This window comes from Amphiprion ocellaris, chromosome 4, assembly GCF_022539595.1.
Source record: "Amphiprion ocellaris isolate individual 3 ecotype Okinawa chromosome 4, ASM2253959v1, whole genome shotgun sequence".
Taxonomy (NCBI): domain Eukaryota; kingdom Metazoa; phylum Chordata; class Actinopteri; family Pomacentridae; genus Amphiprion; species Amphiprion ocellaris.
The window spans coordinates 6,410,350-6,432,142 of record NC_072769.1 but is presented as its reverse complement, the minus strand read 5'-3'; the positions used below and the strand labels follow the sequence as shown (position 1 = coordinate 6,432,142).

General features: G+C 41.8%; 1 protein-coding gene across 1 annotated transcript in view; it reads right to left on the bottom strand.

The window, feature by feature from the left end:
• Positions 1–21,793, bottom strand: part of gnav1 (guanine nucleotide binding protein (G protein) alpha v1) — a 47,597-nt gene that overhangs the window by 6,082 nt on the left and 19,722 nt on the right. The window contains exons 6-7 of the mRNA XM_055009785.1: positions 1,500–1,629; positions 1,244–1,315 (exon numbers count right to left, since the gene is read on the bottom strand). Coding sequence (XP_054865760.1) covers positions 1,244–1,315; positions 1,500–1,629 — 202 coding nt within the window. The remainder of the gene's footprint in view (positions 1–1,243; positions 1,316–1,499; positions 1,630–21,793) is intronic.

The following is a 21,793-nucleotide window of genomic DNA, read 5'->3' as shown; positions in this document are numbered from 1 at the left end:
GTGTTGCATAAACATCCTGTGTTGTTTCTCAGTCATTCATTGTAGGAAAAACATGTGATCTGGAGTCTCAATCAACCTGGACACGGCAACTTTACCCCATTCTACTTTGCAAAACTGCTCAAGCTGTCAGGTTGCACGGGGATCAACACTTTTCAAGTCCAGCCATGAATTCTCAATTTCAACCACTTCTGTGTAGCTCTGACTGTATGCATTGGCTCATTGACTTCCTGGACAACAAATCTCTCAAACACAGTCCTCTTGCAGACTGCATGAGGTTGACCTCCAGGATTTCCCTACACTGTGCTGAATTTATTTTACCCTCTACCTTTACAAGCCTTCCAGGGCTTGCTGTCGAGAGGCATCCCCACGTTATGATGCTGCCACCACCATGCTTCACAGCGGGGATGGTGTGTTTGTGATAATGTGCAGTGTTTGGTGTCCATCAAACACAAGGTTAAGTCTGGTGATCAAAAGGCTCAATTTTGGTCTCATCAGAACAAAGAATCATGTTCCAGTTGACTTCAGAGTCTCCCACATTAATTCAGTAGAACTCTAGTCATGGTTTAATAAGAGCTTTTCCAACAGTGGCTTTCTTTTTGCCGCTCCCCATAAAGCTTTGACTGGTGAAGAACAGGCAACAGTTGATGTATGTACAGTCGTTCCCTTCTCAGCCGCTGAATGCTGTAACTTGTTCAGAGGAGTCAGAGTTGTCTTGGTGGCCTCCCTCACTCATCTCTTTCTCACAGTTACTCAGTTTTTAAGACTGCTCTAGGCAGAGTTACACGTGTGAAATAAGCAATTGCATATTTGTAAATATTTGACATTTCTTTGTAGAAATCTGTTTTCACTTTGTCATGAAAGCCTTTTTTGTAAATTATTGTCAAAAAAGACAAATTAAATTGACCATGATTCAATGTGGAAAAGCAACAAAAGGAGAAAACTTTCAAGAGGGGGTGAATACTGTTTACAAGTACTATATTTCTGATTTCACTACAAACCAAAAGCAACCATAACAAACCACGCTTCTGAATAAAACATATCATATCTCATATCATATCTCATATCATATCTCATCATATCTCTCTTTGCTAGGATGGTGCTCTGTGGACTTTTATACCGTCAGTTATTTGCCAACAATTTTCTGCAAATTACCAAGAGGAAAACTCTCCAAGTCTTCAATATACATTAAATTCAAATCTTTCCTCTTGAGTTTGAGGAAGTGGGAGAGTGATGAATTTCTCACCATGGATGTGCTGCGGAAGAAGACATTATTGCAGATGGAGGAGAAGAGTTTCAAGCTCTCCTGAAGACGATTCTGCAAAGAGAAGACGATAACACAATCAAACAGCTGCAGCGGAGAGCTGAGAGAAGACACTTTCATATACTATGAACTTCATTTGAAAACACAAAACACATTCAGACTGGGTGACTCAGAACAAGTAGTTTCTTGCATAGGAGAGCATGAATATTTGCGGGTGGTGACTTAGTGCAGTTTGTACCATGGAGGGGTCTTCCACCAGGGTCATGTCGTATCCGCTGAGCGACACCACGAACAGAACTGCTCTGACATCCTCGAAACAACCAATCCACTTCCTTCGTTCGGTTCTCTGACCTCCAACATCGTACATCCTGCACACAGACAAGACGTGACAGTTTGACCACGGATGGAAGAAACGTGGACAAGTGAGGACCCAGACTGAAGAGAAAAACTAACAAATCATACAAGTCTTGAAAATAAACAAAATCTAAAACAGCATTAAGGCAAGCTTTCACATTACTTCTATATCCATGAAGTGTGGCAGTACAACACTATGAACATTCTGCGTAGATTCTCAGTCATTTTATGAAAAGAATGTGATTCAGAATGAAGCCTAGGGTTTAATCAACCTGGACACTGCACTTTTACCCAAATCTTCTTTGCAAACAACTGCTCAGACTATGTCAGGTTACATGGGCAATCATGAGTAAACAGCCATTTGAAGTCCAGCCACAAAAATCACAGTTTGATTAAAGTCTGGGCTTAGACTCGGCCGCTCTGCCACATTTAACTTATTGTCTTTCAACCCGTCTTTCATTTCTGATTAGCTCTGACTGTATGCTTCAGCTCATTGTCTTGCAGGACCACAAATCTTCACCCAAGTCGCAGTTCTTTTGCAGACTGCATCAGCTTATCCTCTAGGATCTTCCTATTCTTGGCTGCATTGATTTTACCCTATGAATTTTTAAGCTTTCCGAGGTGTGCTGCCAAGAAGCATCCCCACATCATGATGCTGCCACCACCATGCTTCACAGTGAGGGTAGTGCGCTTGTGATGATATGCGGCATTTGGTGTCTGTCCAACATAGCACCTAGTCTGAGAGCCAACATTCTTAATTTGACAGCTCTTTCCACTAAACGCCAAATTAACTGATGTTTTTGGTCAATCGTGGGACAGTAAAACATGACGTAAACCTAACTTTGATGGTTTATCTTCTCCGCACCTCAACCTGTTAGCAAACACACTAATAAACCCTAACATTAACATCACCTGCTTTAATGTGGGTATAGGTCCCCCTCAAGCTGTACTCCACAAGACTTCTGAAGTTGTTCTGTGTTCTTAGGCACCAAAGATGTTAACCTGTTGTTTATCTCCAGAAAATGTCCAAAATGAGTAACATTGTCCGTATTTAGCCACAATAGTTATATTAGTTAGGCTAAGTACCGTAACTTACATTATGGTAGCGTGTAACTTTATTTTTATATTTACAAAGTTGATCTCCGTAATGAGTAACATTATGGGCTCCCACCTCAGCTGCTTATTTACACATCCAGAATATATGAAACAACATCTTGAGTTGTGCTTTTGGCCACGTGAACTCCATTATTTGCTCTCCTTGTAGCTCTGTTTCAGTTTTTACAAGCTGATGGAAATATCTAGCTCTTCAGCTGCTAAGTGCTAATGTTCCCCAGCTGCATCTGTCATTTGATACTGAGCAAATGATGTACAATGAACTGTGTTAAGGGTGGTGAGAACCAAAGCAGTAAATCGTTGGGTTGTACAATTCAAAACAACAAACTCAAATACACTAAAACAGTCCATAGAGCTGAGGGTAAATGCATAGTTGGTTATTATTCACCGAATCCTCCATCATCTTTTACCTAACAGGCATTAATCTACTGGAAGTGAAAGAATATTTTGAAAATAATCCCAAAATCTCCATTTGTCTTGCTAATAGCAGCAACAAGATAGACAGAATTTTCAACATTATTACAGAATCAGCATTACAGAAACAACAACCACAAATCAAAAATGTGTCGCAAGATAAAGAAATGGAAACTAAAGCCTAAAAATGTGTAGGGGAATAAGAGATTCACATTGTTGCACAGGACCCAGGTGGCTCTGATTTAACAGATCAACACACTCAATAGAGGAACATTCAAGAGAGCAAAGAGACAGAGTGCGCACGCACACATACACACACACACACGCACGCATGCATGTGCACACACATACACAGCAGTAATTCACACCAACATTACATTAATAAACAGAACATTATTTTAATCCAGATGCAAAAGATTTGATCCCCTCAGTGTGATTACACTAACGAGGATAGACAGTCTGTTCATGGATCATTCATCAGGATGACAGTGGAGGCAGCGCTGTGTGTATATGTGTGTGTGTCTGCTGGTAAATATGTGAAATGACATCTCATTGTGACTGACATGTCCTTTATCAGGATTCAATTTCCAGCAGAAAAGCATGAGGCTGTTTCCCGTGGTGTGTTCATGACCGTCCATACAGATGGTATAACCTACTGTAGCACTGCAGGGGGAAAGTCTAATCAATGACAGATTGTATTGGTTTTGGATAAGGTCAGATATTTCTCAAATATGCGATTTACACTCACACACAAAAAGGAAGTGTGTCACGCGCCTCTGCAGACCCCCTTTTTCAATTTCCACCAAGACAATCACAACATTTTCCCCGAAACAATCACAGCACAGCAGCACAAAGAGCATAAAGGTCAATGTTCTCCACAAGGATGAGAAAAAAGAACCACAGCGGGAATAAGAGCAGAAAGAGCCACAGATCAGTTTGTCCCACTTCAGCCATTTTAAAAGCCAGATGTGTCGTCTCCCACATTCCATCTGAGCATCCATCGAGGTAATGCGGCTCTTTATTGAGAAGGGAAATGAATATATGGAAACACAGGCGGCCGACGGGGGGAACAAACAGGAGGAGCAGAACGACGTACAGATGAGACACGATTTATGTTGGAAACTTTCTGTGGAAATTGAAGCCAGGCGCAGTGGGACTTTGAGTGAAGCTTCATTATGCACATCAACTCACAAGTCACGTGCACCCTCATGACACTGTCTGGTAACAGGTGTCCTTCTAAGCTTTGCAGCTGCACACGCAATAACTTAGTTTGAGTGTTAGAGTCGATCAATCAAGTCGGCATCCAGCAGTTTTCAAACTAGTCACAACCAGAAACAATCAAATCTGAAAGTAAAAATTTTAGCTCTTAAATAGACTGCACTCAACTTTATTGTCATTGCACAGAATACAAGACAATGAAATGCAGTGTCCAAAAGTTCCTGTTGGCTGAGATGTTAACTACTAATCTGCATAATCTGGAGAGATGCTGAGCCTTGTATTATTCACTTACCACCATCTTGGTCTACAACCTCTGGCAAAAATGATGGAATCACCAGTCTTGGAGGATGTTCGTTCAGTTGTTTAATTTTGTAGAAAAAAATCAGATCACAGACAGGCCACAAAACTAAAGTCACTTAAAATGGCAACTTTCTGGCTTTAAGAAACACTAAAAGAAATCAAGAAAAAAAAATTGTGGTAGTCAATAACAATTGCTTTTTTAGATCAAGAAGAGGGAAAAAATTATGGAATCACTCAATTCTGAGGACTAAATTATGGCGAATCTGCATTGGGCAAGGTGATAATGCTGGACCTTTTGTTTGGTGCCGTTCCAATGAGATTTTTGAAGACGACTGCCTCAAGAAAACATGCAGATTTCCACAGTCATTGATGATATGGGACTGCATGTCAGGTAAAGGCGCTGGGGAGATGGCTGTCATCACATCTTCAATAAATGTACAAGTTTATGTTGATATTTTGGACACTTTTCTCATTCCATCAATTGAAAGGATGTTTGGGGATGATTACATCATTTTTCACGACGATAATGCATCTTGCCACAGAGCAAAAACTGTGACGACTTTCCTTGAAGAAAGACACAGCAGGTCAATGTCATGGCCTGCAAATAGTTCGAATCACAATCCAGTTGAAAGTCTGTGGTAGATATTGAAGAAAATGGTCCATGACAAGGCTCCAACCTGCAAAGCTGATCTGGCAACAGCAATCAGAGAGAGTTGGAGCCAGACTGATGAAGAGTACTGTTTGTCACTCATTAGGTCCTCAGAGGCTGTAAGCTGTTATAAAAGCCAGAGGTGGTGCAATAAAGCACTAGTGGTGTGTTGTAGTGTTTTTTTTTGTTTGTTTGTTTTACATGAGTCCATCATTTTGTTCCTCAGAATTGAGTGATTCCATAATTTTTTCCCTCTGCTTGATCTAAAAAAGCAATTGTTACTGATAACCGCAATTTTTTCCTTGATTTCTTTTAGTGTTTCTTAAAGCCAGAAGGTTGCCATTTTAAAAGACTTTAGTTTTGTGGCTTGTCTGTGATCTGATTTTTTTTCTACAAAATTAAACAACTGAATGAACATCCTCCAAGACTGGTGATTCCATAATTTTTACCAGGGGTTGTAGACGGCTGAGACGCCACAGCAGTGGTTTGAGTTGATTACTAATGTCAGAATGCTAACACGCTGTTTTTTGGAAGGTATAATCTTTATCACCTTCACTGTCAATAACTGTTTGAATATCATCATAGTGGTGAACTAACACACCGATAAAACAACTTCATTAAAATTAATGATATTTGCTTAGTTTTGTTCATACATCTACATTAGATTTCATACACTAATCAGCGACAACATTAAAACCAATGACACGTGAAGTGAATGACACTGATCATCTTCTTACAATGCAATGATCTGCTGGGAAACCATGGTTCCTGGCTTTAATGTGGATGTTAGTTTGACACGTACCACCCACCTAAACATTGTCAAGCACAGCCCCCATGGCAACAGTACTCTCAGACAGCAGCAGCCTCCCCATGCAGGATAATGCACCATGTCATGAGACAAAAACCCTGTAATCTGCAAGACCCTAAAGTTCTGCTGCCAACACCCATTTATGCCCTGACAGTTCAGAGCTGTTGTAGCAGCACATGGGGAACTGCACCAATGTTAGGCTGGAGGGTTTGATCCATGCATGTCCACTTGGCATATCTTTGAAATCTTTTCAAATTCACCCAATTTTCAACATTCTGACACTCCTGAAACTACCCATCTGTGACATGTCATTCCACTGTAAAACCAAAAATCAAAATCAGTTTATTTTGCATGTCTCAGTTAAAAATAACCAAAATTAAACCATTAGCAGAAAACATATTCTGTAAAAAATAAAAAATTCTGCATTCCACAGTGGAACTCTGAAGTCATTAATGACTAAGCTGCAACCAGCAGTAATATATCAATAACTGAAGGACTTCTTCTGAACGGCAGGAACGTTCACAAAGAGCAAATAGTAGACAAGTATGTAAACAAATATTTAAAAGCACTGAAATGTCTAAAATATGTAGGGTCACCTTTTTTCCAGTGTTAGTAATACCTGTGGACACTTGACCAACATGTTACACAAGTTGATTCCAGGCCTTTGCAACTCTGGTCAATAAATCCAAGAAATTTAACTTTTTTTTTTTTTTTTTTTTTTTTTTTTTTTTTTTTAAAATGATTTATGGTATGATAACTTTGTCACAAAGCACAACATACATTTTTTATTTTTCTCTGTTTGTGCCCAGAAACTGCTTCCCTTCAGAAGGTCAATTTTCTTCCCTGAACTACCAAATTTCAGTACAAACTCCAGAGCAGATGTGTTTCTAAGCTTAGAAAAAAAAAATGGTAATTGAGCTGTTTTAGTCTAATTTGATGCTCTAATGTGGCTGCAGCACTGAATGAAAAGGGGAAATATTTACTACCAAATTGGTGAAAAGCTCTTTGTGGTCCTAATATTCTCAAAATGAAAACTGATTAGGCTGTCTGCTAACAGAGGGATCCAACTTTAACCTCACCTGGGTAAAGGCACACATTTGGTAGCATCCATATTAAACATGTCGGGTTACATCACTCTGTCCTCCTCTCACCCCTCCGGCTATTCCTGCCCCGCGATTATTCACCCCCATCTGCAGAGTTGTAATTGGAATCATCAGAGTTGTTGAAGTTAATGATGCAGGAAAAGACTCCGATTCTTATTACACAGAGAGGCCACAGGTCAAACAGCACCTCTTTATGCTAAATAGGCCGTGTCTGGGTGGGAAATTACAACGCTGTGCGCACGCCCATACACATAAATATACATACAAAAGACTCTAGATGATCAAAGCCCATAATCTGGTGCAGTGTTTGAATAATGACATAAGATGTGGAGTCTGTTTTTTCTCTTTTTTAATCAGCAATTCATCGTGCAAGATTTCTGTCAAAATTTCCCCAAAATATAACTGTTCCTTTTAAAAATTTGTGGTGACCAGACGGCTCAACAGGTTGAGTGGGTGACCCATAAACAGGGACTAGATTCCCCGATGCAGCAGCATGGCTTTGAGTCCAGCTCACCGCCCTTTGCTGCAGGTCTTCCCCCAATTCTTCTCCCTACTTTCCTGTCTGCCTCTTATCTTAACATGTCAAATAAAGCCAAAAATAAACAAAAGCCCACACGTTCAACCTCTTAACTCTGTGTTATCTCCTATTCAATGCGATGTGTCAAATACTACAAACAATGCAGATGATTCCCCTTGAATTTATGTGGTGCTTGCAGGAATTTAACCCTTTGAAACCCAAAAAGTTATTGGGCTTTTTTTTTGTTCCTGCCACATTTTCACTCACTGTGGGCTTATTTTTCGCTGTATTATAAAGTCCTGCACTTCTGTTGAAACAGCACAACTATGGTTAGAAGTAGAGAACTCAAAATGTCTTCTATGAAGTGTAACACAGTTTAAATGTCATAAAGCATTAAAAGAAAAAACCTAGTGGAATGTATTTTTCTTTATAAAGATGGAAAAAAAGCTACAGATTTATACATCACAGATGAGTAGTTCAAGGACCTTTGGAAAGTTGAAACAATTCTTTCTGGCTCTGATAAATGGTGCAGTTTTGGTGTATTTTAAGACAATGTGCTTTTCAAAACTACCGGCGGGTTTTACGGTTGAAGAGGTTAAATATTTAAATACAGTTTGGGAAAACCAGCTGACTGATTTGGCTGTTACCTCATGAGCTACAGTAGTTGGTAGAGCAATAATTGGATGTTTGGATGTTTTTGGGAAAACTTTGTTGGAGGCAAGAAGTTGTCTTTTTTGTGCAGCAGGATAAAGGTACACAAAATTCAAGAGTCATCACACTGTTGTTCTATGTGGGATCAGTAGTTTGTCTGTGAATGGAACTCAATTATTTAAATTCTAAACATTTGGTCAAATTCATTATTCAGCGTATGTTCGACACAGAGGGGATTTAAACTTTACCTTAAATATTGGGAGAGTCTTTTGCATTGTTAATGTTTAAATATTTTACTATGTGTATGTTTCTATGTGACAGATACCTCACAAATTAAATTTGTGTTTAGTGTAAATATCGTGTAGCGGACAGGAAAATGCAGCTGATCAAACAAGAACAGTTAACATTTTGGAAAGGGTTCTCTCTGGTAAATAAGATTGTTTCTACAAACCATTTTCCAGCTCCATTCTCTTATTATTTACAGGCAGTGGATGCAACAACGCAATGCATTGAAAATAAGCTCTTATCAGCCTGTATATCAGTCAGGCAGCTTTACTGTTTTCTCCCTCCTCTTTGTTTCTCAGAAATGGAATTTTGCTGGCTCAAAATTTCTGATAGTTGCCTGGATAACAACTATGTATTTTTATGTTGTAACTTCTATTTCCATTTATGTTCAATTAGATGCTTGCTTAGTGAAAATTTCTCATTTCTCTGTGTTCACCTGACTGGTTGCACACTGACAAAATTACACTGTTGATACATTTTAGGTAATTAATCCGAAATGTACAAATTTAATACGGCTTTTGGTGTGCCTATAATTAAACACTGTCATTCTTTGATCCCTCGAAACCCAAAAACCTTTGTGTTATTCTTACAAAATCATCAAAATTATACCATTTATCACAGCCATTAACTGTAAAAACAGAGAGAATCATCAGATTCTGTGCTCCTTGAAGCAAACATGAAGGCATTAGTGACTGTAATTAACATCCATGTGGCAAAAATTCAAGGATTTTAGGACTGAACTGCAGGCTGTGCAGAAACAAATTTAAAATGTAAGTAGTAAAATATAAATTTTTTGTAGTCACCAGATTTTTTCAAGCACTTGCAACACCTTTGCGTAGCTAGTGAAACACCTGCTTTTGTAACGTAAATAATCAAAGAAAATCAACTTTTGCTTTTTTCTTAGCAGATGATTTCTTAAAAAATGTGACAGAAGAAAATAAGCACTGCTTGGGGTTCAGAGGGTTAATTTGTGACTGCAGAATTATTGGTAAACAGCACATCCTGCAACATTACCAAAAGAATTGCAATAACTTAAAACAGTCACAGTTAATAGTGCTCACAGTGAGACGTAAAGCAATTCTTAAATAATAATAAAAGTGGGAGTGCAGGGCGCAGATGCTGCCACAGATGAGAAGCCTTAAGTAGGAACCAACAAGACAGAGACAGTCATTAAACCGAAGGAGACAATTTCACGTTGTGTTTGCTACAAGTGCAGCCTCAAGATTTACACAAGACGGAGAAGAAAACACCATTTCCATAATAACCCTGCTGTCCCCTGTGCTTTCTGAAACCTCAGCTGAGTTACAACTAAAATAACTGTTGAAAAGTAATATTTTAAGAATCTAAACATGAAATCCAGCGTCTGTTTAGAATTAAGAACAATCATTTGTTCATTCACATGTCAATAAAACTACATACTCTCTAAATCTGAATGGAAAAACTTCTTCAAATCCCTTTAAGATCGATTTTGTGGCCAAGTTTCAAATAATTACATTAACGTATGCTAAGCTCTTCATCAACCCCGAGCGTTTAATCTTTTCAAGTCATACACAGAAACCTCGATACACACATCACACAAAGACTGACGCACATCTCTCATGGCGCTGTGTGTCAATTAACTAAACCCAGTAATTTATCTCCTCAAGAATTCAGGCTGATAAGAGCGACGGTGTGGTGAAGGCTGAGCTCCGTCCTGCAGCACCACCTGAGACCCGCATCCGAACCTTGGCGGTGACGTCACCATCGCGGCAAAAGTAATTAGAAACAATAAAAGCAGCGAGTGACGCAACCAGCAAGACTTTGAGGAAAAAGTAGCATTTATCTGCACAGGACAACGCGTTCGATTATGATCAAAGTGTTTGCAAACTTTTCTCTGAAGGGAAAAAAACTCTGTCAAATCAGGTCAAATGTGTCACAAGTCAGCTGCATGCAGAGATTCATTTAGGTGTCAAACATACGTCGCAGGTGGAAGTCGTGAGCTGACAAACTGGCTCTTTTTACAATGTTTATATGCTAAACAGAGATCTATGAAAAGCTGAGGTAATGTGTTTTACGATTTTAATTCCACATGAGATGTAACGTGGAGCAGGGATGACAGACGGGTTTATATTTTGTGAAGACGGAGGAGGAGTCGCTCCTCAGGTAGCTATTACTAAGAAAGAGGGATGAAGTAATCTGATTTTGCTGAATATGATGACAGATACACTGTCGCCACACACTAACACACACAAAGAAAAACTTAGTTACCCTTTAGTTACCCTTCCAATAAAGCCGCAAAGGAAAATTACAAAGTAAAACCAATACACTAAAATGTAAGCCACTGATTTTAACAAGAACTACTAGTCTGGAATAAATCTTAAATGTCTCATGTGAATCTGAATACATCTATGCTGTGTAAATCCATTTTGTTGTGTTTTGTGTGTGATATAAACTTGAAGCGGTAAAAAACAAGTTGTGAGAATATGAAGATGCCTGCTGCAATTCTTCTACTCCCTGTACAACTACAAACCCTCCCAGCTTTATCCATGTTCTACACAGAAACGTTTCAGGAGGAGCAGCTGCTTCACATTCAGTAACATCAAATGTCCTGATGCTGGCTGCAAGAGTGAACACAAAGGTATTCATGCACTCCAGCATCTGAGGAACTGAAGACTTAGCGGATCACTTTTATTTTTGACGAAAATCTTCCTACAACAATAGAAAAATCCTTAGTGTCAGCATGTTGTGCAGCTAATGTGTGTAACGTTATCATTAGCTTTGATTTTATGTCCACAGGTCAGAGCTCTGTGGAAAATGTAAAGCTGAGAGACATTCAGAGATGGCTGAAACTTAGACATCAATTTAAAACTGATAAACAAACATATAACATGTATGAAATAGTGGCTATAATGCAGCCCATTAAGACTACATGTTAACCAAAAGCAGACATTTCCAATATGTGGCTTTTTCATGATTTGATTTGGGTTTTAATTTTCTTTGCCTTTTACTTTGTTAAATGCTTTTCCATTTTATAAACCAAATTGCTCTTTTATGTCTTTTACAGTTGGATGTAGTGCTCTACTATTAAATATTATAATTATTATTACAGCCTAAAAAATTTGAATAATTTTGACGCATCAAAATAAGGTACTAAAAAACAGTAACATCAGCACCAAAATTCCAATGACGTTGACACCAATATTATTAAAATGTTATTATTAAAACATTTGAATCAACAGCTGATTGTTAACATTTAATTGAAGATGAACTGGGTGTAGGAAAAACACCTCCAACCAGCTAAATGAAACTTGGAAAACATCAGTGATTATGTCTATTTTTTTTTTTTTTTTTTTTTTTTTTTTTTTTCTTTTTTGTCTGCATTTGTTCTCATTGTTTAACTCCACAAAAGGGGAGTCAACATTATATGAGATTGATGCATATTTTAGTCTTGCAACCAAATATTTTAATATTTAGTGCATGTGTGTGACCATCACCGGCCCTCCCTGAAAGCTAAGCAGACCTTCTTTATTAGAATTCCCTATTATAAGCCAGGGAGGGCAGTGCTACACCTCAGTGATGTGTGGGGGAAACAAAGACTGGACAGGACGAACAGGACGAACAGGATGAACAGGGATAGAAAATAACAGGCGTTGCTATTGCAATTAAAGATTGTAAGGTGGTGTGTTATGCCCAACTACTAACTGTCCATCAATAGAAAAAAAAAATAAAAATTTGAAAAAAGAAAAGAAAACCAAACCAACACAAAAGAAAAAGAGATTCAATAATAAATGAACAAACGGTACTGAGCACCATAATTGTGTGTGTCTTGATAGTATAGAATAGAATAGAATAGGCCAGAAGAGGATGCTAGTGCGAGAGAGAATGAGTTTAGGGTAGAGACTGGAGAGATTCTCAGCACATTCTGGCGGGACCCATCATTTGCTGAAATGGGACTCGGCAGTAGCTGGCGAGACCTGATCAAACATGCAAGTGTGAAGAACCCCGAAGCCCAGAACAGCAATCACGGCAAGGCAGGGCCAAGCCAACAGGGCACCTCCCCCCCCAGGCAGTAGGAGCCACAGGGTGGCACCCCCAGAGAGCCACCGGGGCCACCGTGAACGACGAGGACCCAGAGAACAAGAGGGAGCAGCTACCGACACCCCCAGCGCGCCCAGACCGACCCAGGCGGCCCGGGGCACGAGGACCCACCCGCCACCCAAACCCCCACCCCCCCCCCCCCCCCCCCCCCCCCCCCCCCCCCCCCCCCCCCCCCCCCCGCCCCCCCCCCCCCCCCCCCCCCCCCCCGAGGGGGCCAACGGCCCCACACAGCCAGGAAGCCAGACACAGGGGCCGAGCGGCCCACCGAAGGGGCGGCAACCAGCCCATCACAAGGCAGGCCACCACCGGGAGCCGGCCAGAGGAAATCGGAGCCGGGACCCGATGCGAGTCCAGAGAGTAAAAATGGACAGTGTGGTGGGGCCCGGCGACGCCGACAGGGAGGCACCCCGCATACCCCCCGCACCAGGCCCCAGGCGAGCGCAGTACACCCAGGGCCCCCACCCCCCGCAATGCGCCCTGACAACCCACCGGGACAGAGCCACCACATGCCACCAGCCCGCAGCACAGCCACAGCGCCCACCAAGACGGCCAATCCAGCCCCCGCAGCCCACCAAGAGCCATCGCACCTGCCCGGACCCGTCGGGCACGCAGGAGAACCCCCCCCGACCACAGCCCCCAGGTCCCGGGGACCCCCCAGCCACAGCAACATGGATGATGGTCCACCCCCGCCACCCCATAGCCATAAGGGGGCCGGGTCCCACCAGCGAGGCCATATTAGTGAAATCCCCCAATTACTCCCTATTAATATGTCTCCCGATCCCAGACTGGAGACATTATCCCTGCACCGTGATAGTGTAACCCTGAGTGTCATGTGGTGCATTAAAAGTGGGGAGGCTGGGCGAGGCGTCCAGGGGGCAGGCCAGAGGACCACAGAGGATGGCTACTCTGCAGCCTACCCTGGCCCAAGTTCCCCGAGCCGTCCCAGACCTACCCCCAAGGTGTGAGTGTGTGTGGTGCATTAAAAAGAAATTAGAGAGCAGGGGAGGCAAGCAAGAGGGTGATGGGGAAGAGACAAGGCCGTAGAGCCCTGCCATCCGCCCCACCACAGAGCCCATCGTTCCCGCCCCCACCTGCTCTCGGGGCCCTAGCTGTTGTGTCCCTATATGTGCCTAAGAGTAACTATATACAGTGATGTGTGAAGTATGTGAAGTGCACAGTAAGAGGCAGTCTGGTGTGGATCCGGCCCATGAGGAGAGAGCAGCGGGGGAGACAGGTAGTAAGACCACCGGTACTGATGCAGAGGGCCCCCAGAGCCCGGAGGCAAGAGGCCGAGGTGGGCCCACACGAACCCGACCGGCCCGGCCAGCACCGAAACCCCCAGAAGTCGCAGCGCTGGAGCAGCGCCCCGGCAGACGCCGTAGCCCCACCACGGGCCAGCCGCATGCAGCACCCTGCCCCGGAGGGAGGACCAGGCCGCACCACCAGGGAGCGAGGGCCACGAGCCCCCACGCCCACCCCGGAGCCGGCACGTCCAGGATGCAGGGCACCCACCCCGCAGCACCACCGAGACCCCACCCACCCCACCACACCCAAGGACAGCACCGGGCCCGGACAGAAGCCCCCAGCCAGCAGAAACTTATCTCCAGTGGCGGCACACAGGCAAGTACCAAGGCCTGTGCCCGGATGAGCCAGAGCCACCCCCCCAGAGAGACCACCCGGCCCCCATGCCAGACCCCCAGGCAGCGGAGGGCCCCCAGCCCCCCCAGGGGAGGGAGAGGGACGAGGACGAGCGGCCAGGCAGGAGAGGAGGGAGGAGGAGGGAAGCAGAGCAGGAAGGGACAGGGGAGCGACCGGAGGGCCGACCCACCCCAAACCCCAGGGCCAGCCAGGGCGCCCCAGAAGAGACCAGCCGCCGCCACCCCCCAAGGCCCCGGGAGAGCGCACAAACCCAGCAGACCCAGGGCTCGAAGGGAGAGACACCGGGGACACCCACCCCCAGGCAGAGGGGCCCGAGCCACGCTGGCCCCGCAGAGCCAGAGAGCGACCCCAAGAGCAATAGGGAAGGGACACCACCAGTGCATGCACACAGCCTTGAAGTCCATGGTGCCATCCTACTTAAAAAGGTAGAGGGTTAATAAACTGAAATAAAGCAGACAGAAGTCAGACCATACACACAGACAGAATAATAATTACAATTTTATGAGGGAAGTGGCATACGCCCACATACAAGCGGAGGCTATAGGTTAATATTTATTGATTTAATAAATGGAGACCATTTTTCTTTGAAGGAATCCAATTGGTTTTTTCTGATAGCAGATATTCTCTCAAGTGAAATGTGTTCTGTGAGGAGGTTCAGCCAATGGATGATGTTGAGGGCTTTCTTATCTTTCCAGTTAACTAAAATAGTTTTTTTGGCGATGGCGATAGCTGCAAGTGTGGGTTGGATATGAATGTCTGGAAGGGCTGTTTGCGTTAGATCACCAATTAGGCAAACGGTCGGGGAATGTGGAATCCCGCAGTCCAAAATATTGGAGAGTTTCTGTGTGATTGTTACCCAGAATTGATAGACGGGTGTACAAAGCCACAGAGCGTGAAAGTAAGTGTCCGTCATGTTTTGGGTGCATTGCGTACATGTGTCTGAGCGTGAGAAGCCCATTTTATACAGTTTATATTGTGTTATATGTGTTCTGTGAAGCACCTTAAATTGGATCAATTGTAAGTTGGTGTTTTTAGTCATTTTAAATGTGTTTTCACAGATTTGGGTCCAAAAATCAGAGTCAAAAGATTTGGATACGTCTTTTTCCCATTTTTGAGTTGGTAGGTGTATAGAGTGTGTCTTTGAGAGTAAACTATAAATTTTTGAGAGATTCTTCTTATTTCTTGGAGAGAGTTTCACAATGTAGTCGACAAATTCAGGTGGCTGTAAATCCGTTGGCTGTAAAGTAGTCTGAAGCGATGGAATTCTACTTGTAATAGTCTTCTTTACCTGTAGGTACTGAAGAAAATTTCCATTTCTTATTTCAAATGTTTGGAATAAGTTTATATATGTCCTAAATGTGTTATCATCCAGAAGGTGATGGAGGTGAGTGACTCCTCTCTCTGCCCATGTGCTGAAATAAAGAGCTATTTTGTTGTTTGCAAAATCAGGGTTGTGCCAGATTGGGGAGAGTATACTGGGTTTTAATTGAGAGCCTGTGATTTCCAGTGCTTTCCACCAAGCAGACAAGGTGGAAGCGATCATAGGGTTCTTGAAGCAGGAGTGATGTTTAAGAGCAGAAGAGATAAAGGGAAGGTCAGAGATTTTGATCTGGTTACAATCTAACTGTTCTAGTTCTAGCCAGGAGTTATATTCTTCATGTGGATGTATCCATTTGGTGAGATATTGTATTTGGTTGGATAAATAATAATACATGAAGTTGGGAGCCTCCAGTCCCCCTTCGGATTTATTCTTCTGGAGGGTAGTCAAGCTGATTTTAGCCTTTTTATTCTTTGAGTAGAATTTACCAATAGCGGAGTCTAACGATTGGAACCACTTTGATGTGGGTTTAAATGGAATCATGGAGAAAAGATAGTTGATTTTAGGTAATATTTTCATTTTGACTGTAGCTATTCGTCCCAAAAGGGAGATGGGGAGGTTGTTCCAACGCCTCAGATCATCACAGACTTTGTCCAAAAGTGGAGTGAAGTTCAGGTGAACTAATTCTGAGAGTTTGGAGGAAATATTTATGCCCAGATATCTGATGTTGCCAGTAGGAAAAGAATAATGCGAGTTTTGGGCTGCGGGCTTCCACGAGTTTTCTGTTAAAGGTAATATAATTGATTTTGACCAGTTGACGGAGTAGTCTGAAAGACGCGAGAAGGTTGTGATGAGGTTAAATACTTCCTTTACTGAAGTTTTGGGTTCTTGTAGATAAAGTAAAATGTCATCTGCGTATAGGTTAATTTTATGTTCAGACTCCAGAGCGCAGATACCTTTGATATCGGTGTTCTGACGTACAGCTGTTGCTAATGGTTCGATAAAGATCGCAAACAATAAGGGAGAGAGTGGGCATCCCTGTCTCGTTCCCCTTTGCAGACTGAAGCTTTGTGAAGTGATCCCATTAGTGGTGACTGTAGCCTTCGGTGAGTTGTACAGAGCTGATACCCACTGGATAAACGATTCTCCGAAGCCAAATTTGTGGAGCACAGCAAAGAGAAAGGACCAATTGACTTTGTCAAAGGCTTTTTCTGCGTCCAGTGACATAACAATAGCTTCTTTGTTGTGGCGTTGCGTCAAAGAGATTAGATTTAGAAGTCTTCTGATGTTGTTGGTGGAGTGTCGGCCATTTATAAATCCTGTTTGATCGCTGTGAATTATTGACGGGATGATTTTCTCCAGCCTAGAGGCGAGAGCTTTTGAGATAATTTTGATGTCGGTGTTGATTAGTGACAGAGGTCGATAGCTAGAGGGAAGCGTAGGATCTTTGTCTGGTTTCAATAATAATTTAATTGCAGCTGTATTCATGTGCGGACTGATATAACCATTATTTTTAATCTCTGTCACTGTCCTGAAGAAAAGGGGTGCTAACATTGACCAAAAATGTTTAAGAAATTCAGCAGGGAAACCATCAGGACCAGGTGCCTTGCCTGCTGGCATACTGTCTAATGCACATTGTAATTCTTTCATAGTCAATGGAGCATCTAATATGTCTCTGTAATTTGACGTTAGTTTGGGCATGTTTAAATTGTTGAGAAAATTATCTATATCTTCTATGTTTGGGTTAACTGCTGCTGAGTATAAACTCTGGTAATAATTATAGAAGGTCTGGTTGATTTCCTGAGGTGACTGAGTATATTTTCCTGAGGAATCCTGAATTGCTGTTATGAAGGATTTTTCTTTATTGCGCTGGAGTTGGTTCGCCAGAAATTTTCCTGATTTATTATTGTGTTCGAAATCATTATATCTTAGCTGTTGTAATAAAAACTCTGTTTTCTTGGATAGGATATTATCGAGGTTTAGTTTTGCATTTTGTAGTTCGGACCATAATTGATCACTTGGGTTTATTGCATAATTCTCTGTAAGTTGTTTAATTTTTTCTTCAATTTCTTTCTCTGTTTGTAGATCTTTTTTTTTCTTGTATGAGGAGTATGATATTATTTTACCTCTGATTACGGCCTTTCCAGTTTCCCAAAGCAAAGATGGGGGTAAGTCAACAGAGTCATTGTTTTTTAGAAAGTCTGCCCACTCACTCCTTATTACTCGATCAAATTCTGGGTCTTTGAGTAGAGAGATGTTGAGGCGCCAAGTCTGAGGAGGTTTAGGGATGGAATCTGTTTGCAGGCTGAGTGATATTGGTGCGTGGTCGCTGATAATGATTGGGTGGATTTTAGTAGTGACTTTATGTGCGATAGAGTTATTTAAGAGGAAAAAGTCAATTCTTGAAAATGTTTTGTGTACCGCAGAGAAAAACGTATAGTCCCTCTTTGTTGGGTTTTTGAGTCTCCAGACGTCGTCTAGTCCGAAATCTTTCATATAGTCATGTATGACTTTAACTGATTGTGACTGTTTTACGTGTATTGGACTATTAGATCGATCTACTGAAGGGTTTAAAACTATGTTGAAGTCACCACCGATAATAGTTATTGAGTTAGCAGATAAGTCTGCTAAGTGAGAGAAAACAGTGTGAAAGAAGGCTGGATCATCATTATTCGGAGCATAGAGGTTTACAATAGAATATAATTTATTAAAGATTGTTGCCTGGATAATAATATATCTGCCCTCTGAGTCCGTTACTGTACTGTTTAAAGTGAATGGAATTCTCTTATGGACTAGAATGGAGACCCCTCTTTGTCTGCTGTTATAACAAGATGAAAAGATAATACTATAATTCGAGTCTGATAAACATTTTTCTTCCGACTGTAGTAAATGTGTTTCTTGAAGGAGCAAAATATCTGCTTTTAATTTAGAGACATAGTCCATGATTTTAACTCTTTTTGTTTGTGAGCGTATGCCATGAACATTCCAGGCTACGATATTAAACTTGAACATAGAGAGAGAAGATGTTCTGTCACTGAGTATGTAGTAATGTAATATAACATCTGTGTGTGTCCTTGTGAGCTGTCTGTTGCTGTCTGTGAGCTGTGAGTGTTGGAGAGAGATGTATACAGCAGGTCAGGATCTATATATACATTATATAATAGCACATCATTGCCTGAAAAACTATCAACAAACACATTATAAAACATACAAGCACAATAAACATGGGGAGTACATAGAGTGTGAGTGAGAGTGTGGGGGGTGAGTGTGTGAGAGGGGGAGAGACCTAAAGGGAGACGTATAGAGAGGGAGAGAGAGAAAAGTAGAAGGAGGAGGGGGTTCTCCAGTGGGGAGTGTAGGTTAGGAGAGTGAGACATTTACACCTGTGACATTTTTTTTTTTATAACATTTTCTAACATAAATGACTAAATGATATATTAAACGTTTAAGCCATTTTTTTTTTTTTTTTTTTTTTAGAAGAGCCAGGTGGTAATGGAGGGTTCCCGAAATAGCTGCCCATCTATGTATAGTTTGTCCACAACCAGTGCAGTCCGTTTACCTTTCTGTCTGTGTTCTTTCATGATGGGATATAATACTTTGCGCCTCTCGTTGATTTCCCTGGGAAACTGGTCGTTCATCCCGAACGACGTGCCTTTCAGCTCCCGTCCTTTGCTCCTTACGAGCACTTTCTGCTGGAAGTGCTCGAACTTTGCAATGATAGGACGGTGACGGTTTCCTCCTCGGGGTCCGAGCCGGTGGACGTGGTGGAAAGTGATGTTTTTAACAGTTTCCGCAGGGATTTTAAGCGCCGACACCATGAAGTTTTTAACAAGGGTCTCTGGGTTATCCGGTGTGGACTCAGGGATACCAGAAAAGATTAGGTTGTCCCGCATGCTCCTCGACTGGATGTCCAGGACGGTCTCCCTCAGGGTTTTGTTTTCTTTTTTAAGTGTATTCACCTCTGAAGTGACCGCTGTCAGCGTGGACCGGAGTTCGGTGTTGTCCCTCTGCAGATCCTCGATCTGCTGGTGGGTGAACTCCAGGCTTGCTTTCAGGTCTTTTATCTCCTGGTGAAGCAAACTAAGAATATCGAGCTTCTTATTAATAGACTCGAGAACACTTACCTGGATATCCGTGACCTCCAAGTCTTGTGTGTCCGTCGAGGAGTCTGCTTTCTTCCTCTTGCTCGGGTTGGCGTCTTCCATGGTGCACCGGACGAAGTAGTCGTCAATAAAGTTCTCAAGGTCCTCCACTGTGAGCACTACCGTTTCCGATCTTGAGCAGGCTATTTAGTTAGGTTGTTGTTTTATTTATTTATTTATTTTTAATACAAATACGTCGAGATAACGGCGATTTGTTTACTTCTCATCTAGCAGCTGGGAGCCGCCATGTTGAATTTCGTCACTCTCACTGAATCTCGCGATCTCACAGCATCTCGCGATCTCACCTCCCTAGCAGCTGCTTCACATTCAGTAACATCAAATGTCCTGATGCTGGCTGCAAGAGTGAACACAAAGGTATTCATGCACTCCAGCATCTGAGGAACTGAAGACTTAGCGGATCACTTTTATTTTTGACGAAAATCTTCCTACAACAATAGAAAAATCCTTAGTGTCAGCATGTTGTGCAGCTAATGTGTGTAACGTTATCATTAGCTTTGATTTTATGTCCACAGGTCAGAGCTCTGTGGAAAATGTAAAGCTGAGAGACATTCAGAGATGGCTGAAACTTAGACATCAATTTAAAACTGATAAACAAACATATAACATGTATGAAATAGTGGCTATAATGCAGCCCATTAAGACTACATGTTAACCAAAAGCAGACATTTCCAATATGTGGCTTTTTCATGATTTGATTTGGGTTTTAATTTTCTTTGCCTTTTACTTTGTTAAATGCTTTTCCATTTTATAAACCAAATTGCTCTTTTATGTCTTTTACAGTTGGATGTAGTGCTCTACTATTAAATATTATAATTATTATTACAGCCTAAAAAATTTGAATAATTTTGACGCATCAAAATAAGGTACTAAAAAACAGTAACATCAGCACCAAAATTCCAATGACGTTGACACCAATATTATTAAAATGTTATTATTAAAACATTTGAATCAACAGCTGATTGTTAACATTTAATTGAAGATGAACTGGGTGTAGGAAAAACACCTCCAACCAGCTAAATGAAACTTGGAAAACATCAGTGATTATGTCTATTTTTTTTTTTTTACACGTTTTGATGTTTACTTGCTCTACGTCAGTCACACAGCAGAGAAGTCAAGTTCATTAGTCTTCATCATCCTGCTACGACCATCAGAGGCTTCAGGAAATGAGTTCAGCCATTGGAAGATGATAAAGAAGGTTGTATTATGTGACACCGGCTCATTGATTACAGATTTACAGATGAATATGGTCATCTGACACGAGCCTCCTGAGCTCAGACACCTGCCCTCTGCCGCTCCGCTGATAAGACCAAGCCACGGATGCTTTTCAATGTGTGTGAGTGCGGTCGCTAGATGAGTGTAAAGCCAACTGATAGGTGCAGTATTGACATATTGAATGAAGTCGCACATCTTCATCTCACATCTCAGCCTATCGCCGGGTTGTAGACGGAGATAAAAGCGTCACAGCTAAAGAAGTGAAGTAGGTTGAGTGAGTCAGTGGTCATAAGCGGCCACATTCAGGTTTGGAAAGTACATTATCTTTAAAAAAATATCATAATGACATTATTAATCAGAAGGAGAAACTGCAAAAATGAAAAGAATCACCATTATCAACTTGTGACATGCTGTTCTCTAGAGAAAATGAACCAAATCTGAGGTTAAAATTGTAATATTTCATCAAAATCTCATTCAAAAATTCATGTTAAATGAGGTGTTTGGTCTAACTAGATTCCGTAAATATCGAATAATTACATACTCCTCATCACAATTATGAAGCCTTTTGTGATTCACCTCTGACCAGCAGTCATGTCATAAAAATTCTGAGACTTTTCAGATGAACTGGGCTGAATCCTGGTTGTGTTTATACAGAAGACCAGTATAGAAGCAAATTAAAAATGTAATTAGA